This window comes from Crocodylus porosus, unplaced genomic scaffold (assembly GCF_001723895.1).
Source record: "Crocodylus porosus isolate Cpor-Errol unplaced genomic scaffold, CroPor_comp1, whole genome shotgun sequence".
NCBI classification, from domain to species: domain Eukaryota; kingdom Metazoa; phylum Chordata; order Crocodylia; family Crocodylidae; genus Crocodylus; species Crocodylus porosus.
In genome coordinates, this window is record NW_017728925.1 from 12,132,289 (window position 1) to 12,156,041 (window position 23,753).

General features: G+C 46.4%; 1 protein-coding gene across 1 annotated transcript in view; it reads right to left on the minus strand.

Moving 5' to 3' along the window:
* Positions 1 to 23,753, minus strand: part of RAPGEF1 (Rap guanine nucleotide exchange factor 1) — a 68,615-nt gene that overhangs the window by 15,683 nt on the left and 29,179 nt on the right. The window contains exons 9-14 of the mRNA XM_019540831.1: positions 19,362 to 19,564; positions 16,373 to 16,531; positions 5,501 to 5,785; positions 3,878 to 3,970; positions 2,222 to 2,310; positions 1,250 to 1,361 (exon numbers count right to left, since the gene is read on the minus strand). Coding sequence (XP_019396376.1) covers positions 1,250 to 1,361; positions 2,222 to 2,310; positions 3,878 to 3,970; positions 5,501 to 5,785; positions 16,373 to 16,531; positions 19,362 to 19,564 — 941 coding nt within the window. The remainder of the gene's footprint in view (positions 1 to 1,249; positions 1,362 to 2,221; positions 2,311 to 3,877; positions 3,971 to 5,500; positions 5,786 to 16,372; positions 16,532 to 19,361; positions 19,565 to 23,753) is intronic.

A 23,753-nucleotide genomic window follows, 5' to 3' on the forward strand; every position in this document is an offset into this window, starting at 1 on the left:
TTTCCAACTCTGGAACATTTAATTGCAAGTTTTTACTAACAGTTTGGCAAGTTGAGCTTCCCAAGGCTTTTTTCCCTTCCTTTGTTTTTAGGGTGGAGAAAGGAGGGAAACTCAGAAGGTGCTTCAGTATCTGTAATTTCAAAACTCAGCTGGCTCAAAAAAACCCACAAATGGAGTGTGTCAAATTAAATTTTCTGGAATTATTTGGCCAAGTGTTGCTATTATTGATCAAATCTAGAGGCCAGGAATAGAACCCAGGAAACTGAGCTAGCAAGTGTCGCGTCATCCCCCCGCCCCCAACCACACACATATTCTGGACCCTTCATCACTATACCAAAGCATCCTCTCCCTATATTATAAATTCAGGGCACAGCATGCTACAGAAACATGTGAAATCACATTATTTTTGAGTTTTCCACCCTTCAGCTATAATATCCCTGCAAAGAGAGACTAGAATAGTGCCTAGCTCCTTGCAGTATTTCTCTATGCAAACTTGTGATTTTTCAGGTGAACTGTTGGCAAGGCCCACAAAGTACCACTTAAAGAATGAATGATAGCTTCTAGCTCTCTCCTGATGACCTCAGTTCTTCAAAGAGCACTCCTATAAGTTCCAGCAAATGATATATTGTCTCCATTTTCCAGACTGGCCCTTGATAGTCTGAAAGCTTCAAAGACGTTATGTGTTCCTTCAAGCTCTGTTACAGACAGCTTGGGCTGGAATATCAGCAAGTGAGCAAAGAGGTCTGGAAGTGCACAGAGGGTCAGACAGAGCCATTTCTCAAATGCAGGGACAGCCACTTTGCTGAATAGCTTGCTCACACTTTTGAGGCCTTTTAGACATTTGGAATCTGAAAGCGTTCCTGGAGCAGCATTCCCCATCTCTCAGGTTTGAAAGGCAGCAGGTATAATCTGTGCTCAGTTTCTCATACTAAGACTCTCAGCTATCACACTTGAGATGCTACGGCATACTGGTGGTGGAGGGTATGAGGACAGGGAAGTCTTAAGAGAGAGAGTGCCCAGGCTTTAATAAACTTTTGGTTCAATAATGTTCCATTTTTGTGCTGGGGTCTCATCTGCTTTCAGGATAATTTATGCACCTGAAGCTGCATGCAGCTGCTCTGTAACTCCATTTTCTTATTAACTCATACACAGGCTGCTCATTTGATTCTCTGTCTCTGCACTCATGGTCGATCAGGCTTTATCAAAGCACAAACTGAAAAGCATGAAAGTGACTCTTTGAGGCACGTACCTCCTGCTTCAGTGTTAGCCTTGCCATAATTTCATTGTGGTCAATCAGGGACAGCTCATCTACCTCCTCCTCCAACTGTGACGATTCCAAGGCATCTGGTGACATCTGTTGCCTGGAAGACAAGCAAGGAACCATCAGTGTCCTGCCCCACACGAGCAGGGAAGCAGTGTTTAGGTCTTTGCTACAAAGATCAGAGGGTGGGGCAAGTCTGAGACTCCCAAAGGCAGGGGTACCCTCTACAACTGAACCTGAGTGTCTAGGTCTAAGGCCATTGCTTTGTGCATCCCTAGGAAAGGAGACATGATTGAGATGAACTGTTCAGGAACTGAATGCTTATCTGACTGCATTCCTGGCTAACAGGATTTTGCTGCATGAAGCACGAATGCACCTTTCAGCGTCTCCTCATATTGTTTGCTCACTCAAGTACAGCACAAGAACCATGAAGCTAAGTCATTCTGCCAACTTAGGGATGTTGGAGAAGAAATTCTGCATAACTGGAGCCTCTCCCTTGGATGGTTTCTAAGTGCAGTGACCAAGGCCCTCATCTCCTCTTCTCTTTGCACGTTGTAGGCTTTACGCCCGCCCAGGTACTTTGTATTTCTGATGTGTGGAAGGGGCCAAAGGGGACATTCTTGGGTCCTGGCACCCCTCCCTCAAAAAGCTAGGACTAGACACTGTCAGTGTTGGACTAAAGAACTAGATGGACTAGCAACTAGCATGGCAGTTCTTGGGCTCGCTGAGTTAGTCAAATTGCCCAGCACTTGTATTCTCTTCATTTAGCTCTGCGTTCCCCCTAATCTCGAGAAACTTAACAGGCCAACAGCCATGATGGTGTCTAGCCAGCTGGAGGCAAAACATGAAATAACGTAAGACTAGTTTGGGAGTGGGAAGGGTAAAAAAAAAAAAAATCACACTGTGGATACTCTGCCGTCTTGCGGAGCAGAGGGAGCTCTACATGATGGTCAAGCCCACCTCTCACCACCGTCTCGGCTTTCCTTCCCAGTGGCACTGCTATTTGAAGTGGAGTCTTTGGAGTGGCCGTCTTTGACAGCAGGAGATTCCTGGGAAGAGAAAGAAACCTTTGATCACTACATAGGATCCCTGCGCTGCAGCCGGTCTCGCACTCACAGCCTTGCTGCCTCTACAAAGCCCTTTATTGTCAATTCCTATGAAGCAATTAGAAGGTGATGCGAGTCAATGCCATGGGCCAGGACCGTGTGGAACTTAATTAGGCAGGAAATTTGGAAGCATCTCTGGAGACTTTAATGTAATTATTATTGTTTGCTTTTGAGGCTGTGAAATGATGCTGAATGTTATAATGCACAAGTCAGCTGTCAGCATGCATCTTACACAAACCTTCCCTCAACCTTTTTAATCAGCCCTTGCTGTTGAAATGTACTTGCCTTATGTTGAGCTATGTGCATTCTACACCAGCTCTAAACATCCCCGTTCAGTCCAGTTCCCCTCCTAACTCCTCCCCACATACAGCTGCCCCACAAAGTCCAGCCTGTCAGAGTATGTGGCTTTAATAATGGCCTCCCCTTCCCTGCCTCTTTTCTCTCCGAGTTTAGACAGTGACACAATGCTTCCACGTTGTGATGCACTGCTGTGGAAATGATGCTAATCTAAGAAAGCAGAACAATCTGAACATTCGGCATGTAACAGCAGGTAGAGAGTTCAAAGGAAAAAAAAACACACAGCATCTTACATTAGCCATTTATTAAGGAGGAAAACGACCATGAATGACAAATGAGAGTATTAACCCTACAGTGCTGTAGATTATTGCTATTTAAAACCCTTCCAAGTGATCTTTGCATGTTCAACACACCAAACCTAGAGAACTCATGCCACCTTTCTACAATTCAGATTCAGCCTTGAAAATGTACCACTGAGTCTGGCCTTTTGAAGTACCTACAGCATTTTGCTGAGCTATGTGCAGTGAAAAATGCTGTCAAGTCCTTGATTTTCAAAGGTAAGAACTAACTCAACTATATACAAGAGCAGAAGATACCCGAATCCATCTACTGAAGAGACCAGAGAGGAGCCCCATCTCTTGAGGCATATAGAAGTCAACTGGTAAAAGCACTCACAGGCACCTGCCCGCTGCAGGAAATGGGTAACATATGCTCTGTGCAGAGGAGAAGGGAACAACTTGTGTCTATAAGGATTAATATGGGATGCCCAAGGTGACAGCACTTCATAAACACAAGGCTCAATTAAAAAAAATAAAGCCAACGCAGTTATAAATAGAAGCACCTAACTAGCACTGATAAGGCTGCTGCACAGCTCCCAGATTGTAGCTTTCTAGAAAAAACACTCTCCTGCAAGAAGCTCTAGACAAATAGCAAAGCATATGGAAGAGCTTGGAAACAAATGCAGCCCCTGTGTTCTTAACATGTTCACTACAACCTCCAAAGCTAAGCAAGTGTCATCCACTCCTCATCCAAATCAAGATTCCCCTGCACACAGAAAACCAAGGATGGGCAAGCAGCAAAGGGGTCTGTTCACTGGAAGAAACGTGGAACCCCTACAAAATGCAGGAAAGGCTTATGAGTGTGTTGTCCCCGGTGTGAATCGCATGCACTGAGCAGCCCCTTCCCAGTGTTTGGCCTTCTCCAGGTTACTTACTCCTTCAGAGAGAGGGAGTTCCCCGTTGCTTTGGCCAGAGGAATACAGATTGACGTATTCACCCTCACCAGCATCCTCACTGGCGTTTTCACTCTATGGGAAACAGGACGAAAGGAAATAGGTGACCGTGCCCCGTGCCCAGCACTCAGTGTTAGAAATGTGTGCAAGTGAACATGCCTGGCCAATGCCCGGAACGGAGGATCTGTCAGCACCTGCTGCAACCTGACTGGGAACCTTGGCTTGGATGGGAGGCTGCTACCACTGTCCGTTGGCTCTGTGTTTTCACTGAGATTATTATTTTCCAATTCATGAGGACTATCCAGAAGACCCTGAGCAGGAGAGCAGAGCCAACTGCTTTCTGATGGCTAGCCATAGGCTCAAAGTGCGACTGCAACATAGCAAAACACAAAGGCAGACTTCAGAGATACAGATGTTGAATCCTTAAAGCTTCAAACAAAAAATCCCAACTGTGCCACAGCAGAAACCTAGCTACCATGATCTACAGCCCAGCCACAGTCAACGTGGCTAAGTTTTGTAGTAAAGAGGAGACTGCACTGTGCTCCCAAACCAGGCTACGCAACTTGGAAACGTCATTACAGATACAGGTGAGACCCCACCTACAATACAAGACTCAGTCAGACTGGAGGCTACTGTACTGGAATAGCATCCTGCCACCACTAGACTAATGAAGCAGAACCTGAAAACTGGTTTTGCAATGTCTTGACAATCCCTGAATTAAGGAACGTGTTCCCTGCTCCAAACGGTCGAGCACTCCTTGTGGGCACTGTGCTGACTGTTTTGACTTCATCAGTTTTTGGGGCAGGAAACACAGAATCTTGAATTCTGGTCTTCCCAGCCTGTGAAGGAGGAACTGCTCTGAAAATAATTTGTTCAAAAGTGCAGCTACAATGTGCAAACCTGCACATTCAACAGATTTAGGAACTAAAACTCATGACACCCACCCTGTCTGGGCAGTTGTATCAGCTTATTGGACTAGTATCTCTGAATGAGCTAAGCAGTTCTGCGTGCTGACACGTCCCCTTCAACAGCAAGCCCTCTCGCCTGCAGCGGACCTCAGGCATCTTGCAAAAGGAAGGCCAGCATTCAAATCCCCAAGTCAGCAGCAGGCTGCGCACAGGTGCATGGAAGAGGCGGGCAGTTATATCACACTGATAACTGGAGCAGAGGCTCGCTGCAGAGGCAGGGGCAGAGTGTCTGGAGCAGCTGTGACAAAAGCCCAACATAATCCATGACAGAGCATGAACCAGTGCTCAGAAACCAACATCTTGCACAACTTATTCTTAAAAATCTCTGCCTTTCCCTTCCTCCAACTTACACCACAACGTTCTGAGACAAATCCAGGAATTTCTCAGCCTTCCTCATCCACCCCCACTGTATCTTTGAGTGAGAGTGTCCTGGGAGTGCTAATGCTGCAACCTGCTTCTGTTCGTTGCTGCTTGTGACCTGTCACTCGACTAGAAAACGATCTTGCTGCTCACACCACACACAAGCCGGTTCAGGTCACATGTGGGTTATGCTAAAATGGGCATTAATACAAGAGACATTATTTAAAAAAAAAAATACAGCCTTGTGTTAAGGTGTATTATCTCTGGTTATTCTCACCGAAGACGTCTGGAGAGAATCAGTGAAAGAGGTTTCAGAAGGAAGGCAGACAGGAGCATTCCCGTTAAAGCTGCTCTCCTGAGAAGAGGAGTTTGGCACATCCACAGTGCTTGGTGACTGGCTGGCTGTGGTTGGCACCGCTAGGTCAGAGCTCTGAGATGGATGGACAGGTGGAAAAGGTGAGGTGGTGGAGATGCAGGAGGAGGTAGAAGAAAGAAAAGGAGGGATGGAAGCTTGGTTGTGAGGCACAAAGTCCTGTGAGTAGGACCTAAACACAGATTTGTACTACAGGAGGCAAAAGGAACAACACAAAAACAAGACAGACAGGAAAAGGAGAAAGACAGACAAAAGAAAAAGTAATTAGATTCACAGTAGCTTGGCAGTGACAGCACAAGGTAATTCTAACAAAGGCATCCCTGAATTCAGAGGCTAAACTAAAAGGAGACAGCATTTATTTTATCACCCGCACGCAATAGCTAGGAAAGCTACCTGGGACACTGGCCAGTTCTACCTAGGTAAAGGCATGTTTCTGTACAAATAGGAGGCAGGCTGCTCATCTTAGAGAAGCCATGGGAAGGAGTCCACAGTGCCATACCTGGAAGGATTCAGTCTTAGGAAAGTCTTGCATAGTTTGGTACAATCAGTGACAAAAGATGCACCTCGAAAACTGTATCAAGTTTGTGAAAAAACACATGGGTATACAGAAACCACAGCAATGAGCATGGTGCAAATACCTACTTGAAGAGAAGTATTCTGCATGCACAGGACTTTTCCACGGATTTCCATGGGAAACAGTCAAGAAACTGTTTGGGGAAACCATATAATTTGGTGGTTACTGTGACAAGTCTGGTCCACCGATCTAAAACGTGACAGGGGAAAGGGTCCAAATACCATCTTCAAAGTCAAGCTGAAATGGAAGGCAGGTTACAAGCACTGAAAACTTCAGGGAGCGGAAATGTCGATTGCTCCAAAGAGCAGCCAACTCGCCACTGAAACCATCCTCTCTTATTCAATGGGTCTTGGGAAAATCAGTTGGAAAAGGGATAGAAGGAAGCTTTTAATCTCTACAAAGCCCTATTGTGCTATGTCTCCTTACTGTCAGACTATTTTCCAGGTTGTACATAACAAGGGTGGGATGGCAGAAGTACACTGAGTCGATAAGCAAAAGCCCACACCTCACTGCAAACGCTGCTGGTGAGAACTCCAGGCAGGATGACACAGACGCAGGAACAGATTTCCCAGACTAAAACTGACACCCAGTTAAAAAGACAGACATATGAGGCTGTATCTGCTGGACACGAGTTTACTTTAAAACACACATAGCTGAACCACTGGCAAGACCTGCAGTATCCAGGAAACTTGAAAAAAAGAGTGAAGTCATCCAAAAAGCTTGGGAGAAGCTGCAGTTGCATTTCACTGGCACCAGAGTTGATGAGCTGCTTTAGGAGAACCACTGGCTACAGTTTTCTAGCAAGGCAAATACAATTTGATCAAGGCAGGCAAATAAAGATGCTGCCACAATTAAAAAGGGGGAAAAATACAAGTCTTGAACACCATGGCCATGCTTTTTCAGTACTGGAACTTCAACAACCCACCTCAATTCTTAGTAGGTTGTGGCCAACCTACTAAAAAGCATAAAAAGCAAAGCTGAACTCACCGCCTGACACAGCATCAGCACTGGGAGGCGATTAATTTGGCCCTTTATATTTCATCCTGAAACCATCTCAATATCCAGTAGAGAAAAATCTAACCTGAGAAGTCAAGGCATTCCCTGTGCCAGCAGCTGGGGCAGGAAAGCTTTACCACCACAAACTGAAAATGAAACAAAGAGGCACCTGGTAGATTTTACCTTCCATCACCTTGGTCCTCTTGGCCGCCCCTCACATGAGGTGTGGAGTTCGTGCAAGACTCTCTGCAGTCTTGGAGCCTGGCCTCAGTTGCCCGTCATTACTGAGAAGAACCGAGGGAGGTGCTTTGGAAGCAGACCCCTCCTGCAAGCCTGCTGCTAAGAGGAGTCTGGCTCCAGGTCACACTCCTTTCCATTCCTGCCCATCTCTTTACAGAGAGCAGAGCTGGCTCTGGGGACTCTGTCAGCATTTGGTGCTGCCTCAGTAACACTGACAGGTCTAATCTCCATATTTATGTTCGGCTGCTTGGATAAATGCCCCTCATTTATTCTTTTTCACTCGCCTGGTACAAAACGCTAAATCCCCTTGTAAGACTCTGGGCTCATGACATCGGCCTAGCTCAGCACATTCATTCTCCCTGCCACGTCTGGCTTGATATTTCATGATCTCACCAGTATTAATGTCCTGCTAATGTTGCATGCTTCAGGCTAGGTCCCGATTAGGAAGGGGAGCTGTGCGAACGAGGAATGGAGATGAGCCACCAAGTACCCCTAAGTGGCAGCTCTGCTGCCCTTCTAATGTTGGCTTCACAACAATGGACTCCTCTGCCCTGATTAAAATAAATTTTTGTCTCAAGCATGACCTGTGTCCCAGCTGAAGCCCTGTACCCTCCAAGTTCAGCATGCTGGCCTGCCTACCTCCACAGGAGACAGAGCAGAGAGAGAGCGATCACAATGGCCATAACGTGGCATACACCACCTGAGGGCTCCCTAAGCACTTGGCCAAGGCAGCTGCTATTTCATAAAGCAAACGGAAAACTGAGCACAAAGAAGACGACACAGGTGACTTGAACAATCTCCCAGAGCAAATCAGTGGCAGGGCTGGGATGAGACACCATGAATGCCTTTTGCTGTCATTGCTGAATAACGCTCCCACCTGAGCTGAAAAAGCAAATACCCACTTCTGTAGCAGAGGGGGCTTGTGAAGTAGCATTTCGACTTTGCATACGAATCACAGCTGATCAGGCCATCAGTGAAAGGAAATGGGTGACCTCGGTCTAATTACTGGAAGAATTATCCACTCTGCAAAAAACTTACACACTGCTTGACAGAAGGGACCTGTTTTGCTCAGGGCAAGGCTCCGTCTGGAAGCACACGGGGCAATGCACCAGACAGCAGGGAAGTTCAAGGCTAAACCAGCATATGCAGCTGATCAGGACACAGGTCAATTATAAGGGAGGGAGGGAAGTCTGAGCAGCTTCTGCCTCAAACCGTTTCAGATGCACGAGCCCCAGTTCAAAACCATTTCAGTACTCAACCAGACTGCAATATCAACGTTAAGAATTTGGGATGTGGAGCATGCAATGCAGATAAGGTGCTTGGCTTTACAGACCTCTGCCTCTGACCTTCTCAACAACTCCGTCAAAATTAAACTGGAATGGGGCTTGCAAAAGATGCCTGTTCAACACATAGGTAGCACATAAATGTATGAAATCCACTCTCACTGGCATTACATGATTTGTAAATGAGCATTTTAGAGCCCAGCCTGCAGAGACAAGGCAGGGAAGCTTGGGCTGGCTGGCATTAATTAGTCATGCTGCTCCCCACGCACAATTTCAGGATGTTGCATCTTCTCCAAACAAGCCAGTTAAGACCCCTCCTTTCTCCTGCAGCTCAGCATGCCTGAGAGCAGCTCTGGAATCCCAGCTATGTAGTCATGCTGGGACAGGAGCCAAGAACGCAGGATACTTTTAAAGGGGAAAAACACCCTGTGTTTGAGACGGTGTTCACATGGCACCCATTCCCGCAGAGCCCCAGCCCCATCATGCAGCTGCAGCCCAGGTTGCGAGAATGACTTCCATAGGGCTGGGGCACAGTTCTCGTGAAACAAAACCTTCTGAAAACCCAGATATATTCCTTGGAGGCTCAGGGGGGATGGAGATGGTTCTTTTAGCAGAATGGCTCCAAAATGTAAAATCACAGCTGAAAGTTTATCTTGAACAATGGCTGGTGCTTGGTTTTCCCCACTTCCACAAGGCTTCTGAGGGTCAGCAAGGCTTTGTCTACAGCTGTATTAAGATGGCTTCTAACTCTGCAGTTTGGCATGTTTGTATGTTGACCACTTCTAAGTAACCTCCAAAGAAGGCAAAAAGCAGGTAGCATGCACCCAGACCCTTTGGGAAGGGACGCTTTCTTCTCCCTGACCCTCATGTGATGCTAAGTGCTAAACTTCTCATGTTATAACACGGCTCCTCTAAAGAGCTCTACTTAACCACTAGTACTAGAAAAGAAAGCACCAAGGTGCTATTCTGTTGCTATTCCCTGCAATAAAGTCCCAGCAGTTGGTTCATTTCCTTGCTTTGGCCTCACTAGGGAAAAACAGCCAACTGGGAGAAAAAAAAAAAGTTCTTATTTGCAAACACCTATTTGGGTCTAATAAAAGATAGCACCTCTACCATGAGTTCTGATTCCTTTCGCCTCTAGGCCAATACACATACTACCCGGATACCCAAGTGCTACCAAAGTACTTGCAACTGCATTAAGCCAGCAGACTACTGAGTGGAAAAGAAGTCCCTCCTCACACACCAGTTGTGGCACTCTCCTTCCAGGGACAGCATCGCCAAATGCTTCCAACTCCATCTCCCTCCATCCCTGCCCTGGCTGCAAAGAGAAGCAAACAACAGCCGTGCGCTGCTCATCTCAGGATGCACCAACTGCTGCTGCCACTAAAAACATTCCCAGCAATTAGCTGGCTGCCCACAAGCCCCCTAGTTGGCTCTTATTTTGGGAGTGTTGCTGCTCTGCTGACAGTGGGGACAAGTGACTGTAAGGGGCAGTTGGGGCAGCTTGGTTTTAGGTGGATGTTAATTGAGAGCAGTTGTCTGCACTTGCAGTTCAGAGCTGGACTCCATTAAACGGCTGACAGGGCACTTAAAGGCACCAGCCGGCAGGCACCGTTCACCCTTCCAGGACCCCTCATTAGGAAGCCAGCTGAGCTTCTCTGGCAAGTTTATCTGTGATTCTGCTCAGCATTACCAGATCAGCTACAGCGTCCAGCTTCTGATACGTGAAGCAGACCAAGGAGAGAATCAGACCTTCCTGTCCCTTCTGTGATTGCTAATTCCAGCGAGGCAAAGGCAACAGGCCTGATCTACCTGCCCAGTGGGCAAATACCATGTTTACAGAGACTGGGCGTTGGACAGGGCTGTGACACCCTTGGCTTGTAACGACAGAGGGAACTATTAGAAATCACTTCCTATCGTAGGACACAATGCTGGCCCTCCAGGTCCCTTACTAATGAGGAAGGAAATGCTTCGACAATGAATGGCTGGAAGCATATACTGCCAACAATATGGCTTCGAGCACTGCCACCGGAAGGGCAGCGACCCCTCATACTTAAACATTTCTCAGCACAGCCCTCCAAGTGGTTTGCTCAGCTGACCTTGCTATTTTTAAAGGCTGCTTAGTGCACCAGAAACAGGGCCTGAGTTTTCTGCTCCCTTGGGCAGATGGGCTCCATGCGGGCCTGCGCTATAGGGAAAGAAGCTTAAAAGCAAAGCTCTACTTACTGAGTCTGGTCTATAGTCTACCTCCACTGGGGAAAAAATGGATAAGTAAAAACCTATTTTCAAGTCTTATTAGCAATGTTTATGGTGCTGATTTCCCTTTGCAATCCTAACTGGCAGTTCCTTTTGAAGCTCTCAGAAGAACCCAATCTGATGCACAGACACAGTACTAATGACTATTTAACCTGTAAAAAATACCTCCAGGCACAGCAAATAGCTCTTTCGAACTAGAGGTTGGAGCCTTTTGCACTTGAGAGGCAGAGATAAGGCTCCTAGAAAGTCAATCATACCAGGGAAGTGGAACATAGTGTATAAAGCAAACAGAAAAAGGCTGCCTAGACATATAGGCAGAAGGAAAAGCAGCATTTCAATTGTATGGTCAGAATTAAGCCACTGGGGAAGTGATTTTCACAGGCAGGATTCAGCAGTGCTGGAAGATCACACCCCTACTGTTATCCCCATTCAGGCCTGCTATGGGTAATGGAAATAAACTTAGCCGCAGAAGAAAACAACATAGAAACAATGCTTGGAGCACAACAACTAATTACACAGATTTAAATCTTTTGAATGGGTCTGGTCTGGTTTATAATCAAACAAAATCCTGTGATCTCATGCTTGCCCCCAGCAGGGAGCGGTTTTCATGACTGAAATTTCACACATTTTACACAACTTGCAGCTCTGCTCTGGACTGAAGTTGCAAGGGGGGCTGTGGATCAGGAGAGAGCTGCACAGCCAGAACGTACAAAGCACCAGCTCTGCCGCTGAACGAGGCTGCCTGCCCTTCCTTTTCCTGAGCGCGCACAAACACAAAAGAGAAGAGGAAAACCGGTTGCCGCAAACTTTCCATGCACTTGCTCAATTCACCCCAGAGCTGTGACAACAAGGAATAACTGAAATACTGAATGGGAGCGTTTCCATAGGGAAACTCTTTCCACCTTCTTTAACAATCAAGCAGCCAATTCAGTTTCTGGAAAGATGCTTGTCATCTTTTTCACTTAAAGAAAAAAAAAAAAGTTACAGTGCACCATTTTTCCATAGTGAAGGAAGCTGCCAGATTTCCAGATGTCTGTACATGCCTGCTTTAAATGACTGCATTTGCAACCAGATATTTGTGCAGGGAATAGATACCTACCAGTAATTGGATGCGTTTCAAGTCTTCCTACTTTGCTCAAATGGAAAACACACTGACAGAAAGGGACATACCTTGTCTCTATTGATTTTTTTTTTATATGTTCACCATGACTACATCTACACATAATTCTCCTGTAGCCCAGTTACCAGGTTCAAAGCCTGACATTAGTGTTCCTAGTTCATCCCCTTCCAGAGGCAAATGAACAAAGAGATGATGAAACCAGAATAATATCTACCTCCACAGTAAAAGTGGAAGAGGATGAACAACAAGAGAAAGGAAGACTTCTGCTAACAGTTACCAAGAAGGAACATATCCATACAGAGTATACTTGCTTCTCTACCACTGAACAGAAAACAGCACCACAATACAGAAGTGGGGTTCCCTAAAATGACACATGCCACACACTCCACTTGAAACTATTCCCATGAGTACGAGATTTGCAAACATGACTCCAAAAGATGGGGAACTGTCCAACTGCCCTTGACAGTCTCATCCCATACTGCATATGGGGGTCTCTGCCTTGGGAGATCAGGCTTGGAACAGAATCGGTGGAAAACAGACGCAACTTGCCAAATCTACGAGGTCTGAACCGGCTGCTCAAAACCTGCTTCTGTACAGTAAACCCCATCACCTCTGACGCAACTTCCTGCCAAGCAGGGGGAAAGCATTATTAATGGGTGGACAGGGGCAGGGTTAACCCAGGGATGGAAAAAATCAGGCCTCCAGAAAACCATCATATTCTGGCATACTTTACAAACCAGAGTGAAAAAGGTGAAATATCCTCAAATTCCCTAAGATACTAAAAAAATGTCAGCAAAAACCAAAGGGATGTCTAACCCATCCTTCACCACTGCTTCCAAATAGAAATAGAGCTGTACCTTATCTCCAGGCTTCAGCCACCATTGTCTTCACCCTTCTAAGGACTTAGTCTAGACACTGAGTCATTCATGGGCTCTTACGCTTTTTGCCTAATCTGCTACTCAGGAATCTCACTTCTTATACTTAGTCTCCACTCTTTTTCAGCACACTTGTAGTATTGTGTTGTAGGCAAGCAGACTTTTGCATTACATAGCAATTCCTGGGAAAAACAAAAGCAGAATCTATAACTCCATGATGTTACCAGGCCTCCACTTGCATGCCTGGGACACTGGTCTGTCCAAGACGGAATAAAAATTAGAGGTACACCGATACGTTGGTCCATATCACACTGGCACCAATAAAAAGAAAATTGACATTATCAGCAATTGGCTTTGTTTTGGCTGATGTGGCTGATAATGTTGCTGAAAAATGCCACATACACATGCGCAGCTGCAGCATGCACATGGCCAGCCCGGCAGCTTTGAGAGCAGCATCCGGCTGGTAAGTTTGTTGTGGGGGAGGGAAGGGGTGAGGGGGTGCAGATCGAGGCCCATCACGGTGAGGGAGGGAGCGGGGCTGGAGCAGGGGCAGCTGCTGCCCAGATGGCGCAGAGTAAGGCACAGGACAGAGCCATGAGCAGCTCGCCTGGGGGATACGGAGGGTGTGCATCTCCCACCACTGTGCACACCCCCAGGGGAGGCATGAGGGGCATATGCCTCCAGATCTGTGTGCAGGGCGAGGCTGGGCTGCTGCTGTGGGCTGGGACTGCGCGCCGTGCCGGGCTCTTCCTGGCTGGGGGGGGGCTCGGCCATGGCTGCACTCAGACCAGGCAGGAGTGGCTATGGGGTGGACTGCATACCAGCAATTGGATTGGTATCAGCCAATATGGCTCGTTAATAATTGACCATCGGTATTGGCTCAAAAAATCTTTATCGGTGCACTCCTAATAAAAATGCAAATCCTATTTTCCAGACTTTCTGAAAAGAAGAGCCCATTGCAAAAAATATCCCCTGCCTCCAATCCCTCCCAGGAGATTGGAATAGGGAGAATCAGACCAAGAGAGTAGTAACACCAGAAATTCAAGTCATGCAGACTGAAAAGCAGCCCTCTTCAGAAGTTGATAGAGAGCCAGGGTCCGAGTCAAGAATGGCTGGTTCAAGAGCAAATCCCTCATCTGGAGCTCCAAGAAGCATGAACTATAGATGTAGCTGACTTCATACTCCATGGGTAATAGATGGCTTGCTCACCCATCTTTGTTGTCTGCACCAAAGCCTTACAAACTGGTACAGGGATGAACATTACCTTTTGGACTCCATCCTACTGCCTTTCCTACCCACATTCACATGAAGAGAGAAACTGCTAAGCAAGGCAACTTTCAAGGCTAATGTGAGCACAGAGTCTCTGCAATGAATTGCTCACATGCTCCTAATGGATAGCCATTTCATTTTTTTATTATTATTATTGCATTTGACTTCCCAGTATTGATTGAAGGACGCTTTGCTTCATGTATAGAATGGATAAAGATTAATGTTTCATTTTAAGAGACGGGATAATCAGCATTGATCATTTTGTCCTAAGCAGGCCTATTCCTTTGGTGGCTTCTGTGTGAAAGGTTAGCTGTCCCAAGCATCAAATCCCTCCAGGATTTGGTGGGCAGCCAAGGCTTAATCCTTTAACAGGTTTATTGTTTTTCCAAGCATTTATCTAAGTGGACTTGTGGCTACAAAGAGAAGGGACAAAGAGAGCAACACAGCATTTGAGAGCAGAACGTGGAAATTCACTTAAATCCAGTATTACTGCAGTTCACAGATTTCTACAAGCAGTAATGCATAGTAACCTCCTCACAGGCAAGAGAGGTTTTTCTCTCTCTCTAGCTAATGTCCAGAAATATATCAATAGAAAAATTCTAGCCCATCCTAATCCCCAAATGAAGGGTATTAACCTGGTTATGTATGATTTATTTCTCTGCAGTTGTTCTGTACCTTATATTATGGCAGTGGTTCTCAACCTTGCAAGATTCAAGGCACCCCTTGATAGACTCAAGGCACCCTTGGGAAAAATACCAGTTCTTAATTCTCACTTATTTCTTGACTGCAGAAAAATAATACAGCAATTTGTCTGTTGGAAACAACTCAGAAAGGCCACAATGGGCCAGAAAGTTATTGATACTGCAGACTCCTATTTGAAATCTCTAAGCTTATCTTGTGAATCCTGGACAGGGGTTTGCACACCTACCTATACAACACCCTGAGGCATCCTTAAAAGGATCTCACAGCACCGTGGCTGAGAAGCACTGCATTAGGGGCAGGAAGAAGGGACTAGACCACTCCTGATAGGTAGGTGGGGCAGCTGTGAAACATGTAGGGCCACTGACATCCTGTGCATCAGAAACAACGAGACACAGACAATGGGAAAACCACATTTTTGCCTGAAAATGATGGAGCTTTTACAGTCACAGACAATAACAAATTACTATAATTCAAAATCATTAGGGAGAGAACGGGCTATTTTTTTCCTGCTTGTTTACTTTGTACATTTGATGGCGCATTGAGTACAGCCGGTTCTACTGGTTTCCCAAGCTCTGTCCAAGTATTTTTCTGTTGCTGGAAAGAAAAAACCCAGAAAAACAGGGCAATAGGAAGCACACAAAAAAACAGTGCATTCTTAAAAGGAGTCCAAAACACAATTAAAAAAAGAAAACTGACAATTTAAAGTGAAATCATGCTTGCAGCATCCATTTAAGATCAACTAAGATGCTTTCTAGAGTAAAAGAAACTTTGGTTATAATAAATCATTAAACATCCCCAAGTGTAGCTTATCACTACAAACAGTCTCATTTGAAAAGTAAACTGAAATGCTTTTTAACCTGCTGAGATCTGGATTTATAGCTGTGCTCTGATAGCAAACTATAAGCGATGCTGGAGCTAAAATGCAAAGCTGCACCTCAAACATTTGCCACTGGCTCTCTGTGTATAACTTCAGCTGCAGAAGCTGTTCCATGCGCTTGAATGGATCCCTGCACTGAAGGAAGGGACAGTCCCTCATTACCTCTCCAAAGCTAGATACACAAAGCAGTATTTAACTGACTAGTCCTTGTCACTGCCATTACGAGTGAGAGTACTTCACAGAACCAGTGCCTTGGGGCAATGCAGATGAAGGAGTTTGCCTTTGGTATACAGGCCTGGTTTCCTGCTTTCTTCCCTTGCCCCTATCATAAATACACACAAGATACCCATAAAGACTAGCTTCCCCATCCCAGAGCATGTCGCAAGGTCCAAACCAGCCTCCGCCTACCCAACCTCTCCCTGTCCCAATTGTCCTTATTACTAGCAAAAGCTTTTACAAGCAGTCATGAACTTTTGAATTTACCTGGAATTGGGAGACTGAGCATAGAACACGTGCAAGAGCATTTCACTAACACAACACACGCACGCACACACACGTGTAAAGACGTGCAGTTAGTGACTCACCGAATGCACAGGAAAGGAGCTGTGCCGGTTGAGAAAGGAGTTAGAGACTGACATACTGAGGCCCTGAGTGGCACTGATGTCCTCGGGCAGGAAGGGCACTTTAGTTTGCTGGACACAGTAGGAGACAGAAGGGAAAGAAGAGGCAGCATAGGAGGCCTGCTGAGTAGGAGAAAGAGAAAGCCAAAGAAAAAAGAAACAGAGAAAGAAAGCACAGAACAGACTATGAATATGGGATAAGAAATGCTAGTTGCAAAACAATGCATTTCAAGTTGCTTCTAAACAAGTAGCTACTCATATAACTCCGATGCCTCGCTGGAGTCGGTCCCATGGACATGTGGTTCTTAGCTCAGCGAGGCAGTGCAGAGACATTATTAAACCACCCCTGTTGATCACATCCCTCAGGAACAATTTTCCCCTCTTGGCTTGTTACTGTTCCACTGTTTGGTGCCCAGGTGAGCTCTCCTTAGTGCTACTCTTCATAAACCACAGGGCAGAGCTGCTCAAAGAAGCAAGCACAAAACACGAGCTGCTGCCAAGCGGTAAAACCAGCCCTTGCTTCCAGACATTTGGCGGACTACTTTGGTGGGCTGGTTTCTTGGCCAACCAGCAGACTGGGAACTTGGATCTCTCCAGACTGAGCGATGACACACTTCCCCTGTGAACAGGCCTAACCCTGAGTGTTTTAATCTTTAATACCCTCCCTCCTCAAAAGCAAAACCGTGCTCCGTCTGCATAAGAGGGAAATACCATACTTCATCTATCAAAAGGCATCCCACTGAGTGGTCTAGTGCACTCCATATATTGGAGGGCTAGCCATTAGAGATCCTCTCCAACAGCCTGGTTTGCTTGGCAAGTCTCAATTCAGATTCAGGGATTTTGGGTACCAATGGGTCTATGGTCAGATCTGAAGCTCACAAGGCAGCAATTTTTCTTAAAAATTTATGCAGAGGAAGAGTTCATCAAGCAGAACTAGCCTCCAGCTGGAAAAGTTCCTTGTGTCTATGTGATTTGTTTTTGCCAAACCTCAGGGCAGCCAGTGCAGGAGAACAATACACTGTGATAGCTTTTGCAGTCATTGTTGAATGAACTATTGTCTCGTTGCAGAGTTCAGTGACACCATTTCCCAGATGCCTGGGAGATGAAGGAACATAAGGAAAGGCAACCCGGTCAGGAAACCTCTGCCTCCAAGGAACTGCAGGCAACACCTTGATGGTATCATCTTGCAAGGAGAAAACGCCCAGCAGGCAGAGCTATGACCTCTTGGTCAGTCAGACAATTACTAAAAGGCAGCAAAGGTGGGGGAGCGCAGAAAGGAAATGCTTTGTTTCAACTAACTTGGATTTGGGAAAGCGGCAGACTTTTTTTCCAGAACAATAGTGTCTACCTTATTGAAGGTCTCATCAGGATTTTATTGGGATTTTATTGTTTTATACACCCCCTTTACAATGTGCCACCCAAATGCAGCCACTTCCAGGGTAGGAGGCAGGTGATGGGATAAGTAAATGTGCCACCAGGTCATATATACTGGAGCACCACCTAGCTCTTCAGGAAGGTGTCTCATTGAATTTGTAGTGCCCTTGAAAAGCAGATGGGACACTGGGATTTACCAGTGTCTCATTCAAGGGACACTGGCACAGCACCACTGCGTGGGACTTGATTTATTTTCCTTGGAAGGATGGGCTGACCCTGGTAAGTGCTGAACCTGTGCTTCCAAGAAATCCAAATGCTTTGAAACTGAAGCTCCAAAGCTCTCCATTCAATTAAAAAAAATACAGCTGAAAAGTCAAAAATCAGCACAGAACTGTAACAGGGACAGACATGAACAATTCTGTCACCCAACCTGGGAGGCAAGTGTAACATTTCAAAGGACATAAAATAAGCTTGTCTGGTAGCAACAAGACGGCTCACTCCCCCAGCCCCTCCAGACCTGTGGCTAACAGCACAGCAGCATGAGTTAGCTGGGTGTTTTCGTTCGAATGAGTTTGCTTACTGAAATGAAATACAATCCCTGAAGCAAGAGGATTTAAGAAAAAAGGCTAAGGAAAAGAAAAGAAATAGGATGAAATCCTGGCTCACTGAAGTCAGAAGCAAAACGCCCACTGACAGACTTCAGTGGAGCCAGGATTTCATTCAGAGGGTAGAAACCGGCAGTCAAGACCTCATCATGCTTGGGGCCCTCTGAACCATGCTCCAAATGCCTGTGGATTTGAACGGGCACAATGCATGTGGTGGAATCTTATTTCCAGAAGGGCAATGGGGATTCTTGTTCCAATGCAGTGAAAACCTCAAGCTGTCACAAACCAGATTCAACCACTTAAATAAAAAGCCTGGTACTAAAGTAAATCAAGACAGCAGGGCTGGCATTGGAATGGCTGTCCTGCTCCTGGTGGACCTGGAACAGACAGAGACAGCTCACTGTGAGCAAGCTAATGGGGTTTAACAGGGAAAGCGACATGCATTTATGACAGTTTCCGGCTGCACTAGAGCTGCCTTTGCTACAACCGAAAGCTTACAAGTGGCAACTAAGTTTGAACAGTTACTACTAGCCAGTTCCCTAAGCAGTGTCTGAGAATGGCTTTAGGAACTGGGTTACAAAGCAATGCTGTAAACTATATAGTGGTGTGTAGCCTATGGCGTGGTTTAGTCATCCTATCTCTTAGGATACACTAGCCCAGACTGCCAGAGGGACAGAAGCAGTAAGAGTGTCACTAGCACAGCCTCTACCATGGTGTTTGCAAGACCTGGAAATCTCATTTTCAGAGCATTTTTGGTTTTCTCAGAGCCTGCAGGGAAATGCTTGGAATCCGTGTGCTGCAGAATGGTGATTAAGCTGGGTCATGCAAAGTGTCAGAAAGCATGTCGACTAGATTGAAGGGAGTGTTATGTGGGTAAATTAACACACAGAGATATGCCACAATGGACAGGCCGAGTTTTCCCCAGATCTGTTCCCAGGAGTCTAACAGACCTCGGTACTTAGGGTGTCACTCACCAGCTGTCGCTGTTTAGGTGGGAGAGCAGGGGGAGGTGCCAGATCTTGGGCTGAGTCTATGCTGATGAACGAGTCGTTGAAGCCATAGACTTCCATGAGGTGCTTGTTTTTCTGCTGGTAGATGTGTTCGTTCTGGGGCGTTTGGTAGAACATGGATGGCTGCGGCTCTGAGTAGTCTTCCACAAACTGCATGTAGGCCATCACTGTAACACAAAGGAGCGGCACCACATTAGTGATAACCAGCCCATTACAGCCTTTCCAGAAACAAGTGGACAAAATACCCATGCACAAAAACCAAAATCAAGGAGCAGACGCACTGGACTCCTTTATTCATACTTAGCTTAGGGAGCAGAGAGCTGGGTACACCCTTGCAACCTGTCTTTGTTCACAAGTAACACAGAAATCTCCCACTCACCTTGGAGGAAAGACGCTGCGATCATCATCCTCAAGTGGGGTCATCAGTTCCCACTTGATTGGCTTTCACAGGACAGCCGACTATATAGACTGTCCAAACAGTCCCCTTCCTTAAAGCAGGCTGAAACCCAGGGTTGAGGTCACATATGAACAACCACATACCTGAGGGTTTCCTTGGAAAGAAACAAAGACTGACTCTGCACTACCACATAATGTTGCAAAACTTGGAGTACGCCTACACTGAAAGCTCCTTTGAGAGCACAGACCCTTTCCCCACATCTGCCAGTTCCCCCACTTCTCCCGAGCTAAAGCATGCCTCTAGCAGCTGGCACACAGCAGATACTACCACATCCTCCTACCAGCTGTCCTGGTTCCTGCTGCAGACAGTGCTTTCCCAAAACACACTGTAATTTATTAGCAGAGCTGCCAGCAGCACATGGATGTGGACATGTTTTGGCACCTTGGCAGTGGTACGTGGCATCTGCCACCAGAACTTCCACTACCAAACTGGGTATGTATAGGCAAGGTCAAAGGAACTCCAGGTGGACTGACCCTGGGAGTAGGCTGCTTGACAGATAACCGGCATCAACTTTTGCCAAATCTTTTGGTAGTGGCTAGAACAAGGGTGCTCAATCCCTGGGGGCCAGATCTAGCCCATGGAGCTTGTGTTATCTGGGCTGCTGGGGTCCCCCAAATCTGAAAATGTGGTGGTGGGGAGTGGTGGCAGTGTTAAATGCTGCTCTCCCACTGCCAAATTTCAAGATCCATGGAGAGAGCACTGTGGGCTGGAGACAGTATAGCCCTGCACACTAGCAGGAGCACTCAGGGCTGGAGAAGAGCAGGGCCCAATACAGGCACACAGGGCCGGGCCAAGGTAGCGCAGGACCTGATCATCATGGCACGAAGGCTGAACAAGGCAGCACAGGGTCTGATGTGGATGGAGCCTACCCCTGTGCACTGACCCCACAAGTGATCCAGCCTCCAACACTCACCTGGTTAAGCACCACTAGGATAGACTGATTTCTAGAAAAAGCAGCAGACCTTCTCCCACACTGTTAGAGATTCGGCACTGGATGCAGGAGAGGGGAGCCAAACTTCTTGACAAGGGGAAAAGAGGCTCTAGGTCAGGGGTGGGCAAAATGAGGCCCGGATGCAGCCTGCCAGGCCATTCTATCTGGCCCGCAGGGCCCATAACAAATTTAGAAAATTAATATTAATTTGCTCTGGGCTGCCTGTCATGATGGCTTGCCGAAACTCAGTAAGCGGCCCTCTGCCCATAACAATTGCCTGCCCCTGTTCTAGGTTATGCTGCATGGACCTCCCACAACCCATTTTTGTTTTGGGACTGGCAGGCATCATGCAAAATACCCTGCGAATTTATCAACTCAACTGAAATTCTGTCCCCTTTCTTCTCTGAAGTTACCTCCAAAATGTAGGATGCTGAGGCACAAAGTTCACCTACGGAATTTAGTGAAAAGAAACATTTTCATGATTTTTTTAATTCAGTGAACATATATTGTTCAGACTTCAAGACGGAGGGCAATCAGACTACAAACAAGGCAGTTTGTGCTCTTTTTACTGAAGGAAGTGCAAATATTTAAAAAATAGCGCAAACAGTGAGAAGTAAATTAGACCTTTTTTTAAAAAAAAAAAGCACCTTCACTTTAAATAAGCAGGAAGGAACACTTGGGTTTTGTACTTTTTTTAAAGCTGGAAGCATCCATAATCACAGTCCCTCTCATCCTGCCACCTTAAACATTATAATTTCCCTCTCTGTGATCTTCCCAAGCCACAGCTGCCCAGTGTCCTGTGCCCAGTGTCACACACACATAGTGTGTCACTTCCCTGATCTCATCCAGACAAAGAAATGTGACCACAGCACACCCTCCTTCAGCCTCTCAAGTCCGCATTTCCGAACTGATTCAGTGGGAAAACACCCCAGCCTCTCTCACGGGATCCGTCTCTTCCAAGTCACCTGGCATGACTGCCTGGGCCCTCTTTGTGCTGCAGCTGGCACTAGTGGAAAAGCCTTCTCCCATCAGGACCTATCCCATCTGGAATGGCCTCCCTGGCATCTCCCCACTTGACTGAACCATCTCAAATTTCAGCTCTATCAGTCTTTTTCTCCTCTTCTCTAAATGTGCTCATTCCTCTAATTCCACAACTGAATCCAAATCTGCAGCATGTTTGGGAGGCATTCTATATGGAAAATATTACAGGAGGCGGCCATAATCCTACCTGGAGACTCCTGGAGGGGTGGACCTCTGCAACGATGTGATGTCCCATAGAAATCAACAGGGTTCTGCCTAGACACGGGAGCCTGCTTGTGCAGTTCTCATACAGAATTAGGACTTTAAGTTGTATTTTCTTGAGCAACGCATCTAACTTCAGCATTTTTCTCTCTTAAGCACTTTAAAAGGGGCTGACTGGCACATCTGCAAAGGCACCTTGTCATTCCCCAGTTGTTCTGCTCATCATTAATGACAAAGGGTTTTCTTTTGGCTCATGCAAGTTTTTGTATCTAATCATGAAGCAGCAATTAGTCAGCTTGTACGGGCATCTTAAGTCTTATAGCTGCAATAAATGGATTCCTGCCAGCGAAACAGCAGGCGTTGATCACAATGCAGCAATGCATACATTTTGCAAAATCAATGCAGGGGCCAGTTCCCAGCTTACAAGGTCAGTCACCGAGTGAAGTGCTCGGCTCCGCTCCAGCCACCAGGTTACCTGCTGGCCATCCAATTCCACACAGGATGCAGCAGTACATACATGTCAGCAGGAAGAACCCTGTCTGCACCTGTCAACTGCACCTTTCTTGAGACTTTCTCAGATATTTTTTAAACTTCTTTTACAAAAGGAGCCTTGCAGAGCTGCCCCAAAGAATTATTAGATAGGCCCCTGCAGCCAAAACACAGGAAAATGCTGCACACAGACCTCACCCTTGACCGGTAACACCTGCTATTCCCATCTTATGATCCTGCTCAGCTCTGCCAATACACATCATGCTCCTGTCTTGCAGCAACCTGCCAGCTCCTATAGAGATCTGGCAATCCTTCTGAATCCTGACTTGTAGTAATCCCTGCTATTCAGTCCCTGGGGTCCACGCAGTGATGGCAGCTTTTCAGTCCTCACCTTCAGTGCTCTTCCTGGGCTCCTCCTTCAGCTCTGGGGCTGTGCTGCATGACTGGAGTGGATAATTTTCAGGACTCTTTGGATAACGAATGCAGCAGATTGGACCTGACAGCCCCAAAAGGCTCCTTCTACTGTTACACTCCTCAATACCCTTTGATGCATCAGGAAGAAACATGCCAATATGTGCATACATGTGGGGGGTCTTTTTGCTGGGTGTGGACAAATGACCCCAAAGGGTAGGACTGAGACTTAATTTATTCCCCTGCTGATGTCACTTGAATTTGAACCAAATCCTCTCCTGGTGAAAAACAAGGGCCTTGATACAATCATGTCAAAAGAGGATGGAGCTGGACTGTTCTCAGCAACGGCAGATGACAACAAGGAGCAATGAGCTCAACTTGCAGTAAGGGAAGTTTAGGTTAAATATTAGGAAGCATTTTCTCACTAGGAGGGTAGTAAAATAGTGAAACAAGTTACCCAGAGAGGTTGTGGACTCTCCATCCTTGGAGATTTTCCAAACCCGGCTAGACGAAGCTTTAGCTGGGATGATCTGGTTGGGGATGATGGTGCTCTGAGCAGGGGGTTGGACTAGATGTGACCTCCTGAGGTCCCTTCCAACCCTAATTTCTTAATTTTCTATGGGCCACGTTTCTCTTATTTTAAATCAAACCCAGGCAAAGGACTCCTGAGGTACAAGAACAAATGTTTTCAAATAGTTCTGGGAAACTATAGGCCGGTTAGTCTTACCTCGATCCTAGGCAAGCTGTTCAAGAAAATTATGCTGGCACACATCCAGGAGGGGCCAGCAGGGGACTGCATGCTTAGGGGCAACCAACATGGGTTCAT